This window comes from Cyprinus carpio, chromosome B3 (genome assembly GCF_018340385.1).
Source record: "Cyprinus carpio isolate SPL01 chromosome B3, ASM1834038v1, whole genome shotgun sequence".
Lineage (NCBI taxonomy): Eukaryota > Metazoa > Chordata > Actinopteri > Cypriniformes > Cyprinidae > Cyprinus > Cyprinus carpio.
The window spans coordinates 16,765,982-16,788,109 of NC_056599.1; the positions used below are offsets into that span (position 1 = coordinate 16,765,982).

General features: G+C 36.2%; 1 protein-coding gene and 1 pseudogene across 7 annotated transcripts in view; one reads left to right on the top strand and one right to left on the bottom strand.

The window, feature by feature from the left end:
- The window catches only part of LOC109084036 (thyroid hormone receptor alpha-A), a 45,529-nt gene extending 30,185 nt beyond the window's left edge, over positions 1 to 15,344 (top strand). For 2 of the 7 annotated variants that reach the window (XM_042719982.1, XM_042719981.1), the window contains 8 exons: positions 251 to 465; positions 5,707 to 5,768; positions 6,447 to 6,568; positions 6,650 to 6,797; positions 7,636 to 7,841; positions 9,284 to 9,427; positions 9,965 to 10,223; positions 11,977 to 15,344. In XM_042719982.1, the coding sequence (XP_042575916.1) occupies positions 416 to 465; positions 5,707 to 5,768; positions 6,447 to 6,568; positions 6,650 to 6,797; positions 7,636 to 7,841; positions 9,284 to 9,427; positions 9,965 to 10,223; positions 11,977 to 12,227 (1,242 nt within the window). In that variant the 5' untranslated portion in view covers positions 251 to 415 and the 3' untranslated portion in view covers positions 12,228 to 15,344. Of the gene's footprint in view, positions 1 to 250; positions 466 to 704; positions 742 to 3,464; positions 3,838 to 5,706; positions 5,769 to 6,446; positions 6,569 to 6,649; positions 6,798 to 7,635; positions 7,842 to 9,283; positions 9,428 to 9,964; positions 10,224 to 11,976 lie in introns of those variants that run through there. The other 5 variants (XM_042719986.1, XM_042719987.1, XM_042719984.1 and 2 more) reach the window with 5 other exon arrangements.
- Positions 15,345 to 19,157: 3,813 nt separating this feature from the next.
- Positions 19,158 to 22,128, bottom strand: LOC122136779 (annotated as a pseudogene).

Consider the following 22,128-nt stretch of genomic DNA (forward strand, 5'->3'; position numbering starts at 1 on the left):
ATTTATCAGCTGGCCTTTTCCCTCTAATGAGAGCAGCTTGGCCTGAGCTCCGGGGCAAGAGTTCAGACACAATGATCTGGTGCACATGTGCACCACCGTGTGTTCAAACTGAGTCACAGCTGCTTTACAAATGAAGTTTGGTGCAGCCTCTAGAGGAAAGGAGCAGGGCGGAGGTGATTAGATTAGAGAAATTCACTGTTTGACTCTCTTTGTGCTAATTCAAGACGAATGATCTGTTTCTTTCAAACAGGCGTAAAGGCGTCTGATCCAGAGGCAGAAATACATGTGGGGGTATGTCACCATGAGCCGTCCTATAGCAGCCGACAGATACTCACCCTGCGTATGCTGAGCAAAGCGGCGAGGGTCGTGTCCACCTCAGTCTCCTGTGATTGGTCGCTGGATGGAATCAAGGTGAATGGAACACAAAGAGCAGGAGCTTAACCTGCCAGAGGGAGATGAGACACGGTGAGTTATCCTGTGTGTTTTTATACAATATGTCTGCCCTTAAAGCAGTAGTTCAGCCAAAAACAAAAATTCTGTCATCGTTACTCACCCTCATGTTGTTGCAAACCTGTATGACATTCTTTCTTCTGTGGAAGATATTTTGAGAAATGTGTAAATGTTTTTTTTGTTTGTTTGAAGACACTGAAAGTCAATGGTAACCAAAACTGTTAGGTTACTAACATTTCTTTTATGTTTAACAGAAGAAAGAAAATCATACAGATTTGAAACAACATGAGGGTGAGTAACGATGACAGAATTTTTATTTTAGGGTGAACTGACTTGATTGACTAATGTGCTAGTATTTGGCCAGGTTGAGATGACCAATAACTGTATCTGCCTGATCAAATAACAGACGTTTTAGAAAAAATATAGTTTTCCAAATGTATTTATTATTTAGTAATGTTAACAATTTTATTAAATTCTACAACGACAAGGTGCTTCGTAAAAAAATATTATTTGAAAATATTAACATAGTATATAATTTTATTTAAAGTACTGTTTTGATAAACCCTGGGGATATTTTGCAATAATAAAGAGTTGACGCTACATAATCCAGAATACTACACTTACAATTTACCAAATTAAGTAATAAATAATTTTACACTGTGACCTTTTTTTTTACTTAAATAAAATTAACATAATAAAGCTTTCAACTCTTATTCCTACACATAATAATAATATTATAATAAAATATAATCAACTCAAACATTATTATTATTATTTTAGTATTTATTATATTCATATTTATTATTGTTATATCAGTGTATGAGAATAACCATTTGAGTGGAGATGTTATAATATTATTATATTATTATTAATAATAATAATAATACATTTATTTTTTTTTTAAATATTAAAGTGTTAAAGCATATAAATAATAGTGTTTATTTAATTATTTATTAATGTCTATAATTATGAAATATTCAATTTCACTAATTGTCACTCTTATAACTTATCAAATAAAAAATTTAATGGGCATGAAATACTGATTTGAGTTTAAATTATTTTATTATGTGGTATGAAAGAGGCCTCGGAGTGAAAAGAGAGACATAAGATAGACTAGATTGTCTACCAGGAACAATGGTCAATAATACAGTGTATCTGTCACACCCCTGGACTGTCTGTGTGTGTTTCTCTCCACATGTGCTCTCCGTGACCTAGTTTTCCCTCTTGTTAATCATGTCATTTAGTTCAGGTGTGTCTTGTTAATTGTCCTCGTTTCCCGGTGCATTTAAGTCCCAGTCTGTGCTGTCTGTGTTTGTCGGGTCTCAAATCGTCATGTTGCTTTGATCCACGTCTCCGCGTTTGTTGCCTCCGACAGAGTTTGTGGCAGTATCGTCATTACACATACATATTTAACTACTCTGTGCTTTGACTGATCAATCAGACTGAAGTATATAATAAAATCAAACATAATAGATTATTATAACATTTAAATAGATATAAGGAGTTACTGCAGCACACATGTGCAAGAAGCAAGAAGTGTTAAGAAGCTGTAATCCAGAATGCTTGATGATTCATCCAAGTGTGTGAAATGTTTTACGATTTGATAATACGATTAGAAATGGTATAAGACAAATAGAGAGTGAGATTATAGTGCAGGAGAGAGAGGTACATAAGCCAGATGGGGCCAATGTGTAGCAAGGGACAATTCAGGACACTGAATCATTACGACAGTCTGTGGATTGTATGTGACCAGTGTGTGTCATTGAGGCAGAGTGTGTGTGTGTGTTTATTTGGAGCGTCCAAGCACGTGTCTCTCACATGTGCTGCCTCACGGTCGCGCCCTCCCCCAGACGTTCAGTTACTGCATGCGCACCACCACACACACTCTCACACAGTTCCAGGGGCCCTGTGGGTCAGTTGTGGGATTATTATGCAGTTAGAGAATTTTCAGATGGTTCCCTGAAAGGCAGATTTGTCCTGCGCCCTATCTCGCCTCGACCCGCCATTTAATTCCGCCTCTGTAATTTGATTAGCAGAAAGTGCGCGTGAGTGAGCATTTAAAGGCTTATTCACTCTGAGTGTGTGCACCCGTCTCTCAGCTGCTCTCTCCTCGAAAGCATGTGCGGGATTAAAAAGGAGGAAGTGGAACTTTGACGTGGATTTTGCTTTGATGTGTCATCCGCTCACGTGTAGCTTTAGCCACGAGATTCAAGAGGATAGAAACTCTCATTTTTAACTTGTTCATACTCAAAGAAATGCAGCAGCTGTTAATACTAAAAAATGCTGTGCATGTTTTTGTTTTTATTAATTTTCTAAATAGATGACTGCTTAAAATGTGCAGTGAGGAAATCTGGGAATAAAAACATATTTGATTTAAAATGTTGAAAATCATATAATTTCTTTTACTAAAATTTTGTTGACATTTTTAAAAAGATTTGGAACCCAGATTTCCACTGTATATTTGCATGCATAATAAGGTAAACAATAAAAAAACATTATTGTTATTATCAAATGTGTTGACAAAATTAATAAGAAATATTTATGATTTTTCACATTCTCATATTCATGTTAATAAAACATTAACAACCATCATTTTATTGAGATTTATGTTGTTGTTTTGTTTTTTTTGTGTGTGTGTGTGTGTGTGTGTGTGTGTGTGTGTGTGTGAAGCCCCAAAACCTTAACCTAAATAGTCATCATCAAACCTTAATAGTCATCATCATCATTATTGTACTTAATATTGTTTTTGTTATTATTTTTATATAATAAATGAAAATGTATTATTATATATTAGCATTATTATTGTTATTTATCATTGTTACATTATAAGCTAAATATATTATTATACGTTATAGTATTATAGTATTATACTAAATTATAAATGGTAGAATCTTCAATATTGCAAAACAAAACAAAAATGTGAAAAGTATTTTCACTCATATTTTGAACCATACTGTGTGTGCATTTAATTGATGCACTGAAGATTTATAATGCTGTGTTTACTGCTCTAACACAGTTCTGTTGATGATTTATGCATGAATGTGTTATGTTGGAGAAAAAATCCTGAACATTAGTATCTGAAGTATGTGTAAATGACAACACTGCAGATGGCAGAGGACACTTTGCAGCGAGAGAGTGAAGAGGAAGATGAGTGAAGAGTGGAGGGTTAGTGATGCAGGAGAGGTGGGGCTCACAGGGCTGATGCACAGGAGCCGTGGCAGGAGGAGGAGTGTGTGGAGAGGAATGGGATGGGGTGACAGAGAGAGAGAGAGAGAAGTGTCATCCTTCCAGCTCAGAGTCCCTGTTACCGCAGATAGATTGCGGACAGCTTTGCGAGAGGAGGGAGACGGCAATCATGCACATTTTACAGCCCCATTATGTCAACAGGTTAGAATATAAATGTTCTTTCTCCATCCATCCCATTCCCTCTGTTTGTTCAGTCGTGTCTGTTGATGTACGGGCAGATTGTCAGCTGGACTTAATACTGTGCTATCCAATAGAGAGAAGTCATTTCATTATTGTCAGTGGTTGGATATCTTGTGTGTGTGTGTGTGTGTGTGTGTGTTCAATGAAACTCAAATCCCACATGACTGATAATGCGGGATTGCATTCGAATATGTTGTATTTCAGTTATCTGCAGTGTTTGCAGGCATGTTGTAGGCTTAGTAGATTTGACATGTTTTGGTCATTTGTAATATAGCACTATCTTCATGTAGTGAACTAATAATGTAACACTCGTGTATATACTAGTCTATGTGTTGTTGTGTTGAGCTCTATACACACAAGCATTGCCTCACATCATCTGGACTCTGTGCTGGTTCATGGAGGTGTGTCGGGTTCGTTTGCTGTACACCGCTAGTCAGTTCCACATGTAGACAGAGTCTTCTGTTGTTGTTCACTGAGGAGCTTGCATGAAAGTGTTGCTTATGTGTTTTTGTTGTTGTTTATGGATGGTGTTGCTTATGTTTTTTATTTTGGTCAGGTTTGTGGTTTGGTCTGTTGCTGTTCCTTTAGTTTTACATGGTCATGCAACACTGTTGATAAACAAATTATGGCGGTCAGCTGAGGTGAATAATGCAGCGTGAAATTATTTTAAACAGTGCCACCTTGTGGTCACCACATGCATTTATTCTGCCCACTTACTAAAAGGGATTGTTGACCTAAAATGAAAATGCTGGCAGCATGTATTCACCCTCATGTCATTCCAAACATTTACATTTATTCATTTAGCAGACGCTTTTATCCAAAGCGACTTACAATTGGGGGATACATAAAGCAATTCTTCTTAAAGAGGCGAACAGACATAAGAAGTGCTCGTAATACCAAGTTTCAGGCATTGTTCAAATAAGTGCATGCTGGAAAGGGAAGGAATAAATAAAGAGAAAGTTATGTGTGTGTGTATGTGTGTATATATATATAGTTATAATAAGTGCTTGTTATATATATATATATATATATATATATATATATATATATATATATATATATATATATATATGGAAAGGGAAGGAATAAATAAAGAGAAAGTTATGTGTGTGTGTATGTGTGTATATATATATAAATTGAGGATGAAGTCAAGTAGCGTTGAAATGTGTGAGTTTTAAGAGGTTCTGAAGAATGTTGCCAACTGAACAGTTTTGTTTACCATTGACTTCCACTCACAAAAAAAGGACACATTTCTCAAAATATCTTAATTTATGTTCCACAGAAGAAAGAAAGTGTTTGAATGTTGTAGTGTTAAAATAGTGTTAAAATGTCCCTTCTGCGCTTAATATGCAGAAACAGCTGTAGAAAGTCCTTCACTGACACTCTCTCATTATTGTGTTTGTTTAAAGAATGTGACTAGCCTGACATAGCAACAGTAGCTCAAGCAGTGGTGTGAGTTTAGGGAGGGACTGTCTGTTAGTCTGACCAGTGACAGACAAGTGGAGTGTTTTTGCATTGTTCCATTTGATGATTTCTATTTTTACTTTTAGGCCTTACGATACATACTGTAAAACAATGGAAATAATAATGAAATCATGTTACACTAAATTTCAATAGTTAAGGGTCAGTAAGGTCTTTTTTTTTTTTAAAGAAATAAATACTTTTATTTAGCAATGATGCATTAAATTGATCAAAAAATTGATTGTCAATTGTCTATATTAGAGTTTTTTTTTTTTTTATATTTAGCAATGCCAATCTTGTGAAATGGAAATAGGAAAATAATTTCTGATTTTACCATACACTTTTTCACCCTCTCCTCTTTTTCTCCAGGTGGCCGAATGGAGTGAAGAGAAAAAGAAAGAACAGTCAATGCTCTATGAAGAGCACTTCTGGTGAGGATTGCAATCTAAACCCAAGCATTTTGCACCTGTGATGCCCAAACATAACCCCCACTGTGTTTTGAGACAAACAGATTTTGAATGCAGCCATCAAAAATAAATATTAATATCTTTGAGAATTGTTAAGAACGATAAATATATGTATATTTTTTTTTTAAAGTATTTTTCTGAAACAGACAAGTTGACAACATGTCTGTATTTGGTCAGTTCACAGTCCAACATCGTCCACAGATCTTTTTGGAATAAACTAAAAATACTGTTATCATCTCCTCACCCTTGTAATTCTCGAAACGCTTATGACTTCCCAGAACACAAAAGGAGTTATTAACAATATGACAGTCAGTGCTGTTGAAATGATATCTCAGGGTTGTAGCGGTAGTGTGTGTGTGTGTTCCCTACATTACTGGAATCAAATGTCCCCTCATGGATGGTAATACCAGTCCTTTTTGACATTGTGTGGACATTTTTATTTATTTTTTTGGTCCCAATGAGGAAAAAGTTTTTTGAAAATGTAAAAATTAGGGAAGTTTTGTGTGAGGGGTAGGGTTAGGGTAAGAGAATAGAAAATAGAAAGTTTGGACAGTATAAAAACCATCCCGTCTATGAAATGTCATGGCGTGGGTGTGTATGTGTGTGTGTTCTGCTGTAACAGCCCATCTCCTCCTCTTCTAGTGAAGATCATCTCTGTTCCAGGGTATGTTCCCAGCTACCTGGAGAAAGATGAGCCATGTGTGGTATGTGGGGACAAGGCCACGGGCTACCATTACCGCTGCATCACATGTGAGGGCTGCAAGGTGGGATTTCCAACCCCTGAACCGCTTGATAATCATAATCAATCTGTAATAATGCATTAATCTGCTTTCTTCTTCTCCCAGGGTTTCTTTAGGAGGACAATACAGAAGAATCTTCACCCTGCCTATTCCTGCAAATATGACAGCTGTTGCATCATTGATAAAATCACCCGCAACCAGTGCCAGCTGTGCCGCTTCAAGAAGTGCATCTCGGTGGGCATGGCCATGGACTGTGAGTGTTCACACGCACACACACGTTTGCTTGGCTACTTTTTTTATATTAAGTTAATAAAAATGACTAACCCAAATTTTATTTTTATTTAGTATATTTATATTTAATATTTATTTAGTATTGGGACCAATTCTCACTATTAACTAGTTGCCTATTAGGATGCATATTACTAGCAAATTGCCGGTTTATTAGTACTTATAAAGCACATATTCTGCATGACCATATAATATAAACCTAATCCTGTACAATACCTAAACTTTACAACTAGCTTACTAACTATTAACAAGCAGAAATTAGGAGTTTGAGGCAAAAGTCATTGTTAATAGTTTATTTTATTTTATTTTAGAAAAAAAGTCTTATTATTATTGTATATATTTTTTTTATTTTGTTTATTTTTAAATTTTATTTTAGAAAAGACTCACTAGTGTCTAAAGACTACAGAAAATGTTTCCTAATGTTTACAATTTTTATATAATAAAGTATAAAAATATACATGAGTGTGTATATATATATATATATGTATATATGTGTATATGTATGTATATGTATGTATATATGTATATATGTGTATATGTATGTATGTATTTTTTTTCAGTAGCTATTAATATATAGAACCTGCTGATTTCTTTCCCAATATATTAATTCAGCACAATCTGATAGTAAGATTGTCTTTAAATGACATTGCTTCTCAAAAAATAAATATATAAATCTGGCCTTTGAAAAAACCTGCTGTAATCTTCTTACACATAATAACATTGCGTAACATTGCCTGTCATTTCCTGTTTAGTACTGAGAGTATTAAATGAGTGATTGTGCGAGTGATTCATTTCCCTTGCAGTGGTGCTGGATGATTCAAAGCGTGTGGCCAAGAGGCGTCTGATCGAGGAAAACCGGGAACGGAAGAAGAAAGAGGAGATGGTGAAAACACTGCACAATCGGCCTGAGCCCACCGTCTCGGAGTGGGAGCTGATTCGAATGGTGACGGAGGCTCACCGCCACACCAATGCCCAGGGCCCTCACTGGAAACAGAAACGCAAGTTCCTAGTACGAGGCCTGGTTGTGTCTGTATGTCTGTGATCATGCGAAGCATTGATAGGTTGACTACATTGTACAGGTGGTTGTTCTCAGCTAGATCTCTTATAACCTCCAGCTCTTGTCCGTCTGTCATCTGTTCTTTTGGGAGTCACTTCTTCATCATGGCAATTGTGTTTAAATGTCAGGGGTTAAAAAAACAACAACAACTAGTGTTGATACACAGAGTGGTCTGTCAGGATTTAAGAGTAGCTGACAATGACCAAAGAGCACTGGATTGGCCCTCAAACAGTCAGACAAAATCAGTTTGAGGAGAGATGGATGGATTCTTTTGTAATCAGAGTTTGGTTTGTGTGTCTGGTCTGTGATCTAGTGGATCGTACTGAGTTTGCTGGAGTGCAGTCTAACCAAATGTGAAAACGGCCATAGGCCCTGTTTACACTACTGCCTTTTCATTTTCATCTACGTGTTTGGAGCGGTCAAATGAGGTTTCTACCTATACATCTATTGGTACAACAAAGAGCATGATGTTATTGTTTACACGGTCATCAAGGATACGCAGAGAAAATGTGGGCAGCCACACCATCGTTTTCAAAAGTCTCCGTTTTGGTCCGTTTACACTGAAACGTGACCCCAAAGTTTTCAAACTAAAACGGGGTCTGTAGTGTTTTCAGAAGTCTCAGTTTTCGACCTTAAAAACGGCGGAGTAGTGTAAGCGAAAGGCATAACTGTAGCAAAAGTAAACGATAAATCTGTTTTTTAAGTGTTTCCTTAGAATGGGTTGAGAAGTATAAACAAATTAAAAATCAGAGCAAAAAGTTTGGGGTCATTTTGTAATTGTTTGTAAGTCAATCAAAATCTGAGGAAATACAGTAAAAACAGTAATACTGTGAAATATTAATAACGGTTTTCGGTTTTAATGTTTAAAAATATAATGTATTCCTGTAATGCAAAGCTGTATTTTCAGCATCATTACTCCAGTCTTCAGTGTCACATGATCCTTCAGAAATCATTATAACATGCTGATTTGCTGCTCAAGAAACATTTCTTATCAATATCAATGTTGAAAACACTTGTGCTGCTTAATCATTTTGTGGAAATGGTGTTAATTTTTCAGGATTCTTTGATGAATAGAAAGTTTAAAAGAACAATATGTATTTGTAATATTATAAATGTCAACACTGTCATGTCTTTTGATGCATCCTTGCTGAATAAAATATTAACTTCTTTCAAATAAAAAATAACTGACCCCAAACTTTTAGCATTTTAAAATAGTAGGCTTGTAAGTTATTTATTAACTTTTTTTAAGAAAACATACATCATCTCACTTACACCAATGTTGGTAAATCAAATGTATTTCTTATGCTGTGGGCAGTAAATATGTAAAAAATGTGGAAAGCAGGAATAAATTATTTTTTTTTCAATCCAAACCTCTCTATTGGTTTGTCTTTCAGCCAGAAGACATCGGGCAGTCTCCAGCCCCCACATCAGACAACGACAAAGTGGACCTGGAGGCCTTCAGTGAGTTCACCAAGATCATCACCCCTGCCATCACACGAGTTGTGGACTTTGCCAAAAAGCTGCCCATGTTCTCTGAGGTCAGTGTCTGTGTTTTCAAGTACTGCACATGAACGTCTCCGTTCTCCACCGCGCTTGAAAAAGCCCCTCCGCGCAGCTGATGCTTATTCCATAAATACAAATTTTCATAAACAACACTGTGCTGCATTATTACATCGGTTGTCAGAGACCACTGTGAAAGAGCAATTATGTGCTCAGCTCCAGCTGTCACTGTACTTCCTGAACCAAAACTGCATGTCTGTGTTTGTGTGTGAATGAAGAAGGCTGGCCTTATTAAACATTGGCTGTGATTACGGGCTGTTGCTGTGCTTTGAATAACTTGTTATTTTGCAACTCTAATCGCTCTTGTGAACACATAATGATCACAAATCATCAATTGTTGACTTGCTGCATTGGAGGACATTGAAGCCTCTAGTTAGAAGCCTTTGATTGTGCTAGGAATCACAAAAAACTATTTAAAAGACAGCAATCAAATAGTGGTTCGTCCTTGTTTTTGAGCCTTGATTAATATCATGGAAACAGCGATCATTTGTGCTTTGTCTTGCACTGGTGTCCAGCTGCCCTGTGAAGACCAGATCATCCTGCTGAAAGGCGGCTGTATGGAGATCATGTCCTTGCGTGCAGCGGTGCGGTACGACCCGGAGAGCGAGACGCTGACCCTGAGCGGGGAGATGGCTGTCAGTCGAGAGCAGCTGAAGAACGGAGGGTTAGGAGTGGTGTCTGATGCCATCTTTGATTTGGGCAAGAGCCTGTCACAGTTCAACCTGGATGACTCCGAGGTGGCGCTGCTGCAGGCTGTACTGCTCATGAGCTCAGGTGAGATGGACTGACAGCTGTGTCTTATGAAGATCCTGTCATCATTTACTCACCTTCATGTTGTTTCAAACCTGTATGACTTTTTCCTTTTCTCCCATCGAACACAAATGGTGAATTTTTAAATATGAAATTTTAAAGGTTATTGTTCACTGATCATCTTACCCTCCGCTGCAGCTTTCAGATCAAAAAAATTAATATACGTTTGACAAGACACACAAACTAATGATGTTTGAATTGGGAAGGAGGTTTTCCTCACACAATTCGTCTGTATAACCTTTCATTTTTCAAGTGCTTAGAATACAGTTCCAGTCAAACGTTTGGGGTCAGTAAGATTTTTTTATGGAGAAATCAAAATTTTATTCGGCAAGGATACATTAAATTGATCAAAAGTGACAGAGACTTTTATAATGTTTAATTATCTGTTTACTTTAAAATTTGTTTAATTTCATAATCTTTGTTTGATTGTTTTTGTTTGTTTATTTATATATGTGACCCTGGACCACAAAACCAGTCATTAAGGTAATTTATTTATTTATTTATATATTAAGCTGAATAAATAAGCTTTCCATTCCTGTATGGTTAGTTTTGATAGGACAATATTTGGCGAAAATACAACTTTGAAAATCTGGAATCTGAGGGTGTAAAAAATCAAAATATTGAGAAAATCGTCTTTAAAGTTGTCCAAATGAAGTTCTTAGCAATGCATATTACTAATCAAAAATGAAGTTTTGACATATTTATGGTAGGAAATTTACAAAATATCTTAATGGAATATGATCTTTACTTATCCTAAAGATTTTTGGCATAAAAGAAAAAAATATAATTTTGACCCATACAATGTATTTTTGGCTATAATTGCTACAAATATACCTGTGCAACTTAAGACTGGTTTTGTGGTCCAGAGTCACATATTTATTTCAAATCAATGCCATTCTTTTGAACTTTCTATTAATCAAGGAATTTTTAATAAATGTGTTACCGTTTCCACAAAAATAATAAACAGCACGACTGTTTTCAACATTCATAGATAGATAGATAGATAGATTACAACTTAATAATGTAATAAAAAGTTAATAAATCAGTTACATTTAAAATGTTACATTAGAAAAGTTATTTATACTTCTAGTCATAGTTCACAATATGATTTGAGAATTTGAGAATTTTGGATCAAATAAATGGTGCCTTGGTGAGCATAAGAGACTTTATTTGAAAACATGAAAAAACCCAAACCTTTGATCTGTTCTGTATATGTAATCAGTTATGTTTGCTTTAATATTGCGTCTACTGCTCAATGGCACCATCTAGTGGATCAAAAAAAAACTCAGCCAAAATGGCATTACAAATATCTTATTTAAAATATTTCATAATTATTAACCTTTTTATGTAACCTCCATTCATGCTCAAGTGAGATGCATTACAGATATGCCTGATGTATAAGATTTTAAACATAACAGTAGTCTTTAATCCAATGATTATTTACTTACCACTGCACAAAAAACATTAATATAACCATTATATACAGATTCTGCATATCAGTTATCAGACAACAAAAATAACCGACAAGGAATTTTCCTTTTGTGTTCAATGGAAAAAAATAACAACATATGGGTTTGAAACCGCATGAGGAAGAGTAAATGCTGATTTTTCTTTTTGTGGTGAACTAGTCCTGTATCCTTCCTTTAACTTTCCTGTCATGACCTCTGATAGCATCTCGGCAGTCACTTTAATATTAGTTTGATCTTCCATTGCACAGATCGTTCCGGACTCACGTGTGTGGAAAAGATCGAGAAGTGTCAGGAGATGTACTTGTTAGCATTCGAGCACTACATCAACCATCGCAAGCACAACATCTCACACTTCTGGCCCAAGCTGCTGATGAAGGTGACGAACCTGCGCATGATCGGCGCCTGTCATGCCAGCCGCTTCCTGCACATGAAAGTGGAGTGTCCCACAGAACTCTTCCCCCCGCTCTTCCTAGAGGTCTTCGAGGATCAGGAGGTGTGACCGAGAGCAAAAGGGGAACTCGGGGAGGGAAAACTGATCGTGAATTTGTTTTCGCAAAGCATTTGTATTTTTTGCCTCCTCATGCAATGCCGATCCGGGACATGTACTTAATTTTGCACCGTCAGCTCTGTCTAGCATATGTTTTGGGTTGTCGGCCTCCACATCTTTGGACCCTACAGTCACTTGCCATTCAGATTCCTCCCACAGACGGACAAAAAGCTAGCATGCATCAACCTACCTCTCATACCGACATACCTCCCAACCTCAGAAGGAGCTTATTTTAAAAGAGTGACGAAGAAACCCACACATTCAAAAGCTGTTGTTGTAAGTACAGAGGAAACGTCTATGAGCAACATCGAACACCTGCAGTTGGGCTCTACACGGTTAACCTAATTTTTCTCTTACTACAGTAGTATTTCAGCATTCATCTTCCTCTTTACACACATAGAATATATCCTGTGTGAACATTACTACCGGTGTGCACTCGTACACTCTGTACATACATTAATATGATGTGTGAACTTCTCATACCTCATATACACCAGCATACAGACATACATGTAGCAGCATGTCCATACATGTATGTATGCGTACTATTCTGCCTGCATTAAGCCATTTATCTTCTTACAATGCAGCGTCTACAGTCCTCACATACCTTCCTATCTACCATATCCACTTGTATGTTACTTAAGCTGAACATTTTGTGACCTCATTTTCTAAATAGCCTCTTGTCGCTTTCTGGCGTGTGACCCATATAGCTGTGGTGAGGTATTTCCTCCTGTATTCATCTGTCCTTGTGTTGTCCGTTTGGGCAGACAGATTGATGTACATATGTATTAGGCCATATGCTGTGGTTTGAGACACATCCGTCTCCTTATTTTGGCCTTCAAATCGCTCATTGTGCTCCAATTGACCTGGCTCATCAGATAGTAGTACCATATGGTATTACATAGAACTTCAGAGAATAATATGGTATTATAAAACATGGTAGTGCCATGGTATTTATTTTAGGAGAATATTACCCCTGAAATCCATCCATCATGCCATTTATGTGGACAAATTAGCAGTACAGGGTGGTGAATGATTCCTGAAATCAGAATTTGACAGATGATAACAAAAACAGAAACTAAGGGTTAGATCATTAGAGTAATAGGTTACATTGGGGCTAAACATCAAAATGACCACTTCAACAAAAGGGGTTAAACAATTTTCTGTTTATTTAATTGTGTTATATGGAAATATGATTAAATACTAAAATTATTTTAGTATCGTATTTAAAAATGTGTTTTTGCTACATTTTTTCACACATTAATCTCCATTGTTATTGGAGCAGTCAGTTCAAAACTCAAAATTTGAAAACTCTGTCAACATTTACTCACCCTCAAGTTGTTCCTGTTGAGCACTTAATAAGGGCCTTATATATCAACAGTGCATATGCACAGATGTGTGCGTAATGAGAGCATAAGCACAGTTTCACACAAAGTGTGTGATCTACCAACTTATACTTATATGTAGGAATATGTGTAAATATAAGCACAAAATATAGAAACTTTTCTACGCACTGTTGATAAAAGAGGCCCCAAATATTTTGGAGAATGTTAGTAACCAAACAGTTGACGGTACCCATTGACTTCCATTGTATGGAGAAAAAAAAATACCCTGGACCATCAACTGTTGGGATACCAGCATTCTCCAATATATACTCTTTTGTGTATAGATATGTAAAGATATGTTGCTACTTTCAGCTAAAATAAAAGTCAACTAAAAGTATTTACCTAATACAAATTTTTCCCAATTACGGATTCATTCATTTACTAATTGCTAGTTTTCTGAAAATCAAGTTTTTGTTGCAAAATATATGATAAAATTTCAGGGATTCTCATTAGTTACATCTGCAACATTTACAATAAAAAATAAATAAATAAATAAATAATAAATGACTTCAAATAATTAGCTTTATTTTGCAGTGCATAACAACAAACAGGTTGTTATGCACTGCATAAGGAGGAAGGACTTTTAGCCCCATTGTACCCTACATCTCTGCTGATTTTGAAAGTAGAGAACTTACAATCTCCACAACCTTCTTAGAAGAGGAAATGAAATGAGTGTCACTTACCTCTCCATGTCTTCAAACAGACTCTACCTCACCCCTCGTCTGTGTATCACAGTCTACAAAGCACTTTTTTCCACTCACCTGCTCATGCATATATATTCTTGCTTAAACCTGTACATAAACATGCACACATGTACACTACAAAGTCACATGCGTGTGATAGCAACCTCTCTCATGTGTGTGTGTGTATACTGCTTTCCCTTTCACTTGTGATGTGGGACCAAGTGTCAGTCTTGTTCCCTGTTTCTGAGGACAGTAAGAATGTGCCGGACTGAATGAATTTCACTGTGCTGTGACAGAGCTTACCGATTGCTTAGCAGATTATTTTGCTTTAGAGAAGCAGCACAGGAAGATGGCTCCTGAGTAACACGAACCTCATTTTTTGTCAGTCCAGTTCCATGGTCCCTGTGCCTCCAAACCTGACCTGTTCATGTGCGCCCGTACATCTCACACAAGAACTTTACATGAACTCTTCCCCAGCAAAAGACACAGCCAGACTCCCAAAGTAGTTTAACCAGATACATTTTTCTGGTTCAGATGCATAGCAGGGTTTCAATGTCCTTTTTGACTGATACTATGTCAGTATGGCTCCAGGAAGTGACACGCAGCCTCCATTTAAAGTGACACAGAGGAACAAAAGGGCAGAAAGGACAGACTCACTGTGACTAGCTAAACTCAGGCACGGAGCTCCCATGAGGCCATGCACCTGACTCAGGCTCAATCTAAGCCACCAGCACTGCAGACATGCACTGCCCACAGTCACAATCTACTGCACCAGCAAGGGTCAGCTCAGCTGAGCCCTGCCCACAGACCCTGTTTTTGATAACGGGGAATCAGGAAGCCATTTGTTTTGCTGGACGTCCAAACCTGGTTTACAGCACTTTCATTAGAGCAGAATTCAGTCCTTTACACCTAGCCAGATCATGAATATATTGATTGAGACTTTGACTCTTAAAGGGGTCGTATCATGATATTTTGAAATAAAAGTTAATTGTACTATGAAATCAGACTGTAACTTTCAGAACTTCTTCTTTGAGTCCTTTATTAAAGGGCATTTCCCTTAAACTACAAGCAAAAATTATTTTTATCAGACTGTAACTTTCAGAACTTCTTCCCTTATGGTAATATTATTGTTAACGTTGTGCTTTTCCTGGCTGTGTGTAGCACCTACCGCTCTGCAGATCTTTCTGTAGGATCCCAGTGTTGAAGGAATACTTCACACAAAAATGACAATTCTGTAATCATTTACTCATTCTCATGTTGTTCCAAATCCAAAGATTTTTGTTTATCTTTAAATACAAATGAGGATATTTTTAATATATTCTCCTATTTTTGTCCATTTACTTAAAGTCCACACAATCGAAGGTTTGACGCATCAAAAAGTACAGAGAACAGTAAACTATATGAATCAAGCAGTTTAAATCATATAAATGAGGATTTTTTTCAAATTTGCTTTATATCTTGTTTTATGTTGTTACTTTTTTTAATTTGTATATTAATTTAGGATGTTATTTTTCTAATACGAACATATATATCATCAAATATGGTTTTTACGATTTTCTGTAAGAAAAAAATACTGCCAGGACAATATCCCTTAAATTAAATTTATGATCACATGATTTTTATTTTTGGGTGAAATATTCCTTTAAGAAACATCTTTTTTAAGGTTTCAGTGCACATTTCAGAGCAGATTGGATCCAGTTTACAGATGCGTACACTACAGCAAAGCCTCGTTGCTCATTTCACATGCAAATAAACTGTTTATGACTTAAAGGCTAAAAAGCCTGTTCAGTGTTGAAGATCGGCAACAAGATGTAAAAACAATTATTAAAAACTACATTTTGACTATTGTCAGAGCAAAAAATTATAAGTGGAACTCATGGGAAAAATTTAAACAATAATAATAATAAAATGTATGATATGACTCCTTTAATAGATCTTAAGAAGGGCATAGTCTTCTCAACAGCCCTCTGGAAAATCCACACGCACCAAGAAATCCACAGTCTGCAATGTAGCAAGCCATATTTGAGGTCCAAAATTTGAAATGTGAAAAGAAGACCTGCCATACCCTGTCCATCTTCTGAGGAATATTATATAAAAAAAAAAAATACAAAGCACTCCTTCTTTAGTCAGAATACTGCTGTTGTTTATGCCGAGTGGACATAACACGTTTGCAAGCCGTGAATTTTAAGTGAGCAGATTGTGACAAGCAATTGTTCGAACAGAGCAAAACTAAAGTTCATTTCAGACACTGTGCTTTGCTGTACGTGTTTTTGAATCTGAACTGTACTGTGGGGTGTGTAAGTGCTCAGTGTGGACAGCCATCGTGCTTCTCGTGTGTTTAGTTGGTTTGACACACTTCATTATTTCCTCTGTCTCCCATATCAAGATTCTCTTGTAGTGATTTGATGATGAACACTTCTGTTATTTCAAACCTTCATACCTCAAGTGACCCATATAAGAGGATGAGTTCAACATAGAATTATTAATGTCACATTTATGTCAAATACACAGCAGTTTTCACTCCTCCAGTAGCTTAGACTGCCATAATGTGATCAGGTTGGAATGAATGTAGTTGTAGGTCTGACAGTTTGGAAACAAGATGCCAAGATGCTTATCCAGTCAGAAAGAGACACATCTGCAGCAGATCTGTGTTTCTTTGAGAGGTAACCAGTACCTCAATCTCCAGTATTCAACAGGGTCTAACACACAACAGGACCTCACGTACTTACTTTAAGAAACCATCCTCATCCTCACCGCAGGCACCTCACTGGCTATTGTTTTGTAAACCCATTCAATGCAATAGAGCAGGGGTACAGAACTCAGTTTAGTTCCAGCCCTGCACCAACACATATACAATGTAGTTTTCAGATAAGCTCGAAGGACTTGATCAGCTGGATCAGGTGTGTTTAATTGAAGCTTAACTCTGCAGGCCTGTGGACCTCCAGAAACTGAGTTCTACACCCCTGCAACAGACTGTAATTTTATGTTTGATAAGTGAGATATAGCTATATTTTTCTTCTTTATTTATCTGCATTCTTTCTATCACAAATAGCTCTATATAATGACAAAGATAATGATGCTTGCACAAATGTTAGTCTGTGTTATTTTCTTGCTCGTAAAGCAAAATCTGTGTGCTTTTACTCGATTTTGAACACTATGCTTATACGGGAAGTTGTTAAGGTGCCCTCTCCTTTATGGGTCGGTGATACACCATCTAGTCCAGTGATGCAGAATTGCTGTTAAATCATCCTTTGTAGCATTGTACATTATCCTTCTATGAAACTGTATCAACTTGTAATGGATGTGAAAGGCCTGTGAGGTTTTTCCCCTACAATGCTTCTGTTCAGTCAGTGCAATGCAGACTATGTATATTTTTTTCTCCTTTTTTTATATTTCAATTTTATTCGAAGAAAAAATCAACAATTTTAACTGATTCTCAAACCGCTGACCATCATTGGACTTTGGCTTGGTCAATATATATATATTTTCTCTCAAGGTGTTATGTTTGCTTTGAGCCATTATATTTGCATGTAGTAAAACTGAAAAATTAAGGTCATATTTTCACATGCAGGAACCAAGTGAAAACGATTAATAAAAAATGTCCTATTTGCAGCTATACAATCAAAATATATGTGTTCAATACCGAAAGCAAAACATGAGGGGAGGGGTTTAAAAGTAACTCAGGTATGTGTGCTACTTTTCACTTTAAAAATGTTTAATAAATGATTGTTGTCTGTTGTAAAGACCTCTTGTGTTTGATTATTTGTGACAAAGCTGAAATTATCATTGGCTACTCAAAATGGGCTCACTGTAACCGATACCACAGCACAAAACAAGTAGCTAGATTTTATAGAAAATGAATACCAGGAATTTATATGTGTCAGAGCAGCTATGCTTATGTGTATAGAGAGAGAAGGGCATGTATGTTTGAATTTTAAAGGAATAGTTCACCCAAAAATGAACATTTTGTCATCATTTACTCACCCTCATGCCGTTCCAAACCTGTATGAGCTTCTTTCTTATGTTGAACATAAAAGAAGATATTTTGAAGAATGCTGGTAATCAAACAATTGATGGTCCCCATTGGCTTCCATATCACTACTATCGAAGTCAAATGGGGACCAACAACTGTTTGGTTCTTCAAAATATCTTCTGCTGTGTTCAACATTAGAAAGAAACTCACAGCTTTGGAATGACATGAGGGTGAGAAAATTATTTTTGGGTGAACTACTCCTTTAATTTGACACTTTGTAGGCCACTGCATAAACTACTTAACTACTTACTTAACTATAGAGAGCAGAAGATACTAATAAGATGAAAACAGTCATTCAAAATGACAAACCAAATACTCACCGGAATCGACTTGCCAGCTAACTGCTAACATTTAGATGATAAAAACAGATTAACTGAAAATTGTAAACATTTATTTGGTCGGCGTGATTTTGCCAAGTAAGACATGTTCCTGGATCAACATCTTTTGTTGATCCTGGATCAACATTACTGTTCAAAAATACAGACTTAACCCAATCCCTACCCCTAAACCTAACCGTACCCATAATTTATTTCTAAAATCTGAGGGAAATGATGATTAACAAGGGTGTAGAAGCACCTAATCCTAATCCTGTAAGCCTAAAACTGACATTTCCTGAAAAGTTATCTCTCAGTTCTGATTGGTTGATTGGAATGATGAACATGTTGTACTTGGTGAAATCACGCTCACCCATTTATTTAGCTATTAATCACTTCAAATTTATATATTTAGGTTATATATTTAGGTATCATCAACACACAGCCTTCCTTCACCTTCCAGCCTGTCATTTAGCTGGCAGAGCTGGCGGAGGAATCCGCATCAGATGAGTGATAACTAGTGCAGCCGGACGACCGTAGCCTTTCTGACAGTGTACATGAACTTTACCTACAAGAAAAATTAGAGACTGTGACTATTTTATTGGATTACATTGAGGGCAACATAGGCCTATTCAATTCTCAAAGCAGCTGTCAAGATTTTAAGGTCAAGACACCCTGCTGAAAAAACAATAGAAACCATCAGAGAAATACTAATGGTTTTCACTACAAATACCATTACAAACATTACAAACCATCAACTTTTAGCTATTACAACCATTTCCTGTCGTGTGTTTTTAAACTTTTAGCTATTTTAGGCATTTGGTTAGGTTTGTACTAAAAACCAACAGGGTTCACAGTTTCCATTAAAACCAATAGGCGACTATTTCAATAACCATTAAAACCATTACAAATTCTGCCATGGTTTCTTTTTCTTTTCTTCAGCAGGGCACTCAACATTGGGCGTGGGAAAAAGCAACAGAAAATGTAAGTGTTTTATGAGTTGACGATTTCGTGTGAATATTAATGTATAGAATTGATGTGCATGGAAAGGTACGATTTTTAGAAACCTAACCCTAAAAATGATTTTACGAAAACGTACGACGGAGACCGTACCAATTCTCCCAAAAAAAAAAAAAAAAAAAAACCTTGAATGAACAGAATTTTGATTTGTATTTTAATCTTGAATTGTAAGTAGTCTTCACGAATTTGATTGATTGAATGGCACTAGAAGGCTACTGAGACTTTTCACTGTCTGTATCACTCCATTTGTTCGCGCAATTCCTTCTGCAGTGGTGGGGATTTTTCCTTAAATCTGTTCTACAGGTTTGCAGTGGTGGGGATTTTTCCTTAAATCTGTTCTACAGGTTCAAGGCACATTCATTATATATCCATTACTTACATTATTGTCTGGATAAAACAGGTTGTTGTAGTTAAGTGAAGGAAACCCTTATAGAGTAGATGTTGATAAAGCATATCCAAGTTAGCAGTGAGAGCGGGCAGCAAGTAACCATTTTATTATTATTGAGTCATAAACATTAGTAGGATTGAGGATACTAAAGAGACCGTTTTCTCAAAAATGAAAAATTCTGTCATAATTTACTAACCCTCATGCCATGTCATTCCAAACGTGCATGACGTTGTTTCTACTGTGGGACAGGGGAGCATAAAAGGTCATTTGAGAAACAGGCCTATCTGAGGATTTTTTGTTTCATACAATAGTCAATTGTAAATTTATTTATTTTTTTTGTGAAGTGAATTGGATGGGAATTTGTTTGTTTTTTTTGTCTATTGAAGTTATTTTGTATTGAAGAAGGGTGCGTAAATGATGACAGAATTTAAAGTTTTGGGTGAAATATCCTTTAAACATTATGCTTTATTAATTAGGCCTAATGAGCATCTAGCTCTAAAGAACTAAATGCAATACTATGCCACTGAATGAAGGATGAGAAAAAGATATTCATTTTAAGTACATCTTTTAACTAAGACCCTTCAGACCTTGCATTGCCACAGTTCTGTCAATGAAATTAGAAGCCTCTTCAAAATATACGCTGAGGTCAAAACGGTCAGTGTCAACGGCTGGTATCCCATGATAGATGATCCCCGTGTCTGCATGCATGTCCGATTGGCCTTCTGCAGCATGAGGATGTGTGTAACTCCCAGCTGATGCAAACGTGTTACATTTGTAGCTACAGGCCTGTAATATAACAGCTACACCAATTCAAGTGGTCTTTTTCACTCTCTCAGTCAGTGTGTGAAAGCATCAAGCATTAGAGGGCGTCCTTCACACATGGAAAATAGTCCATGTTTATTTAAAGGCTGGCCCTTGAGAATTTGCAACAGGATACATGAACATGTTTTGAATCTCAACTTATCAGATAAGAGAGGCTGAACGTATGATTGCAAAATGTAAATGTTTGTTGAGCACTGCTGCTATAATACTTATATTTAAGGGTATGAATAAAGAAAATAACCCACCCACTATATATCTGGAGGCTATGTGAGGACTTACTCATTTTCTAGGAGTATCCCCGGATAGACTTCATTAAAATGTTTGGAGGGCATAAAGAAGTCTCCGTTTTCATCTGTCAACAGATCATTGAGCTGCTGAACAGACACTTCGTAGTCTATCGTGTTCAGCTCAAGATAACTTGCCTTTCAAATAGAAAACTCAGTGCTAATGTGATTTTCTGTAATCCAGTTGCATCTTCATTGTGGTGCCTTTTAGAGTAATAAATAATGGTCTAGTGTTTTCAGTCCAATGGTCAGTATTCAACTCAACATAATTCTAAAGCGGATCACATTCATATGTTAGTTATTTTTTGTGTTAGGCCTAGAGAAAGTTAACTACAGCTAAACTGTAGCTTAAAGCTACAGTTAAAGCTGATACCCTCTTTGTGTGTTTCAAACCACTAGGTGGCATCAGGAAGTCAACATAGTTAACGAATATAAATATAGCTTAGTTTTGAAAATGCTGATATTTTTAGACTTTTGAGACTTTTAGATTAAATCCATTTGGGATGTTTACATGTCTTGTGGCGTGACATGCTATTCTTCATCTAATCTTTTTTTTTAAACATCATTCTATTAATTATTTTATAATTATGCATGCAAATTTATTTTATTTAACTTTTATGTATTTGTTTTGTGTTTATTTTAGATTTTTATTGTATCAAACTAAGAGACCACGTGGAATAATTGTAGTTTTAGAAATTAATTTTCACATAGCAGGGACATAAAACGTATAAATTAAAAATATAATTCCTAAAAAATGAATCTGAAATTCCTGACAATGAAATATTGAGCACATTATATTAATGAAAGGGTCAAATTGAGATTTCAAGACTGATATTGTAATGAAAAAAAAAATGCAATAGACTGATAAATAGTCAAGGAGAATGACAGAGGTTGCAGGCTTTGAAATACAGGATAGACGTACAT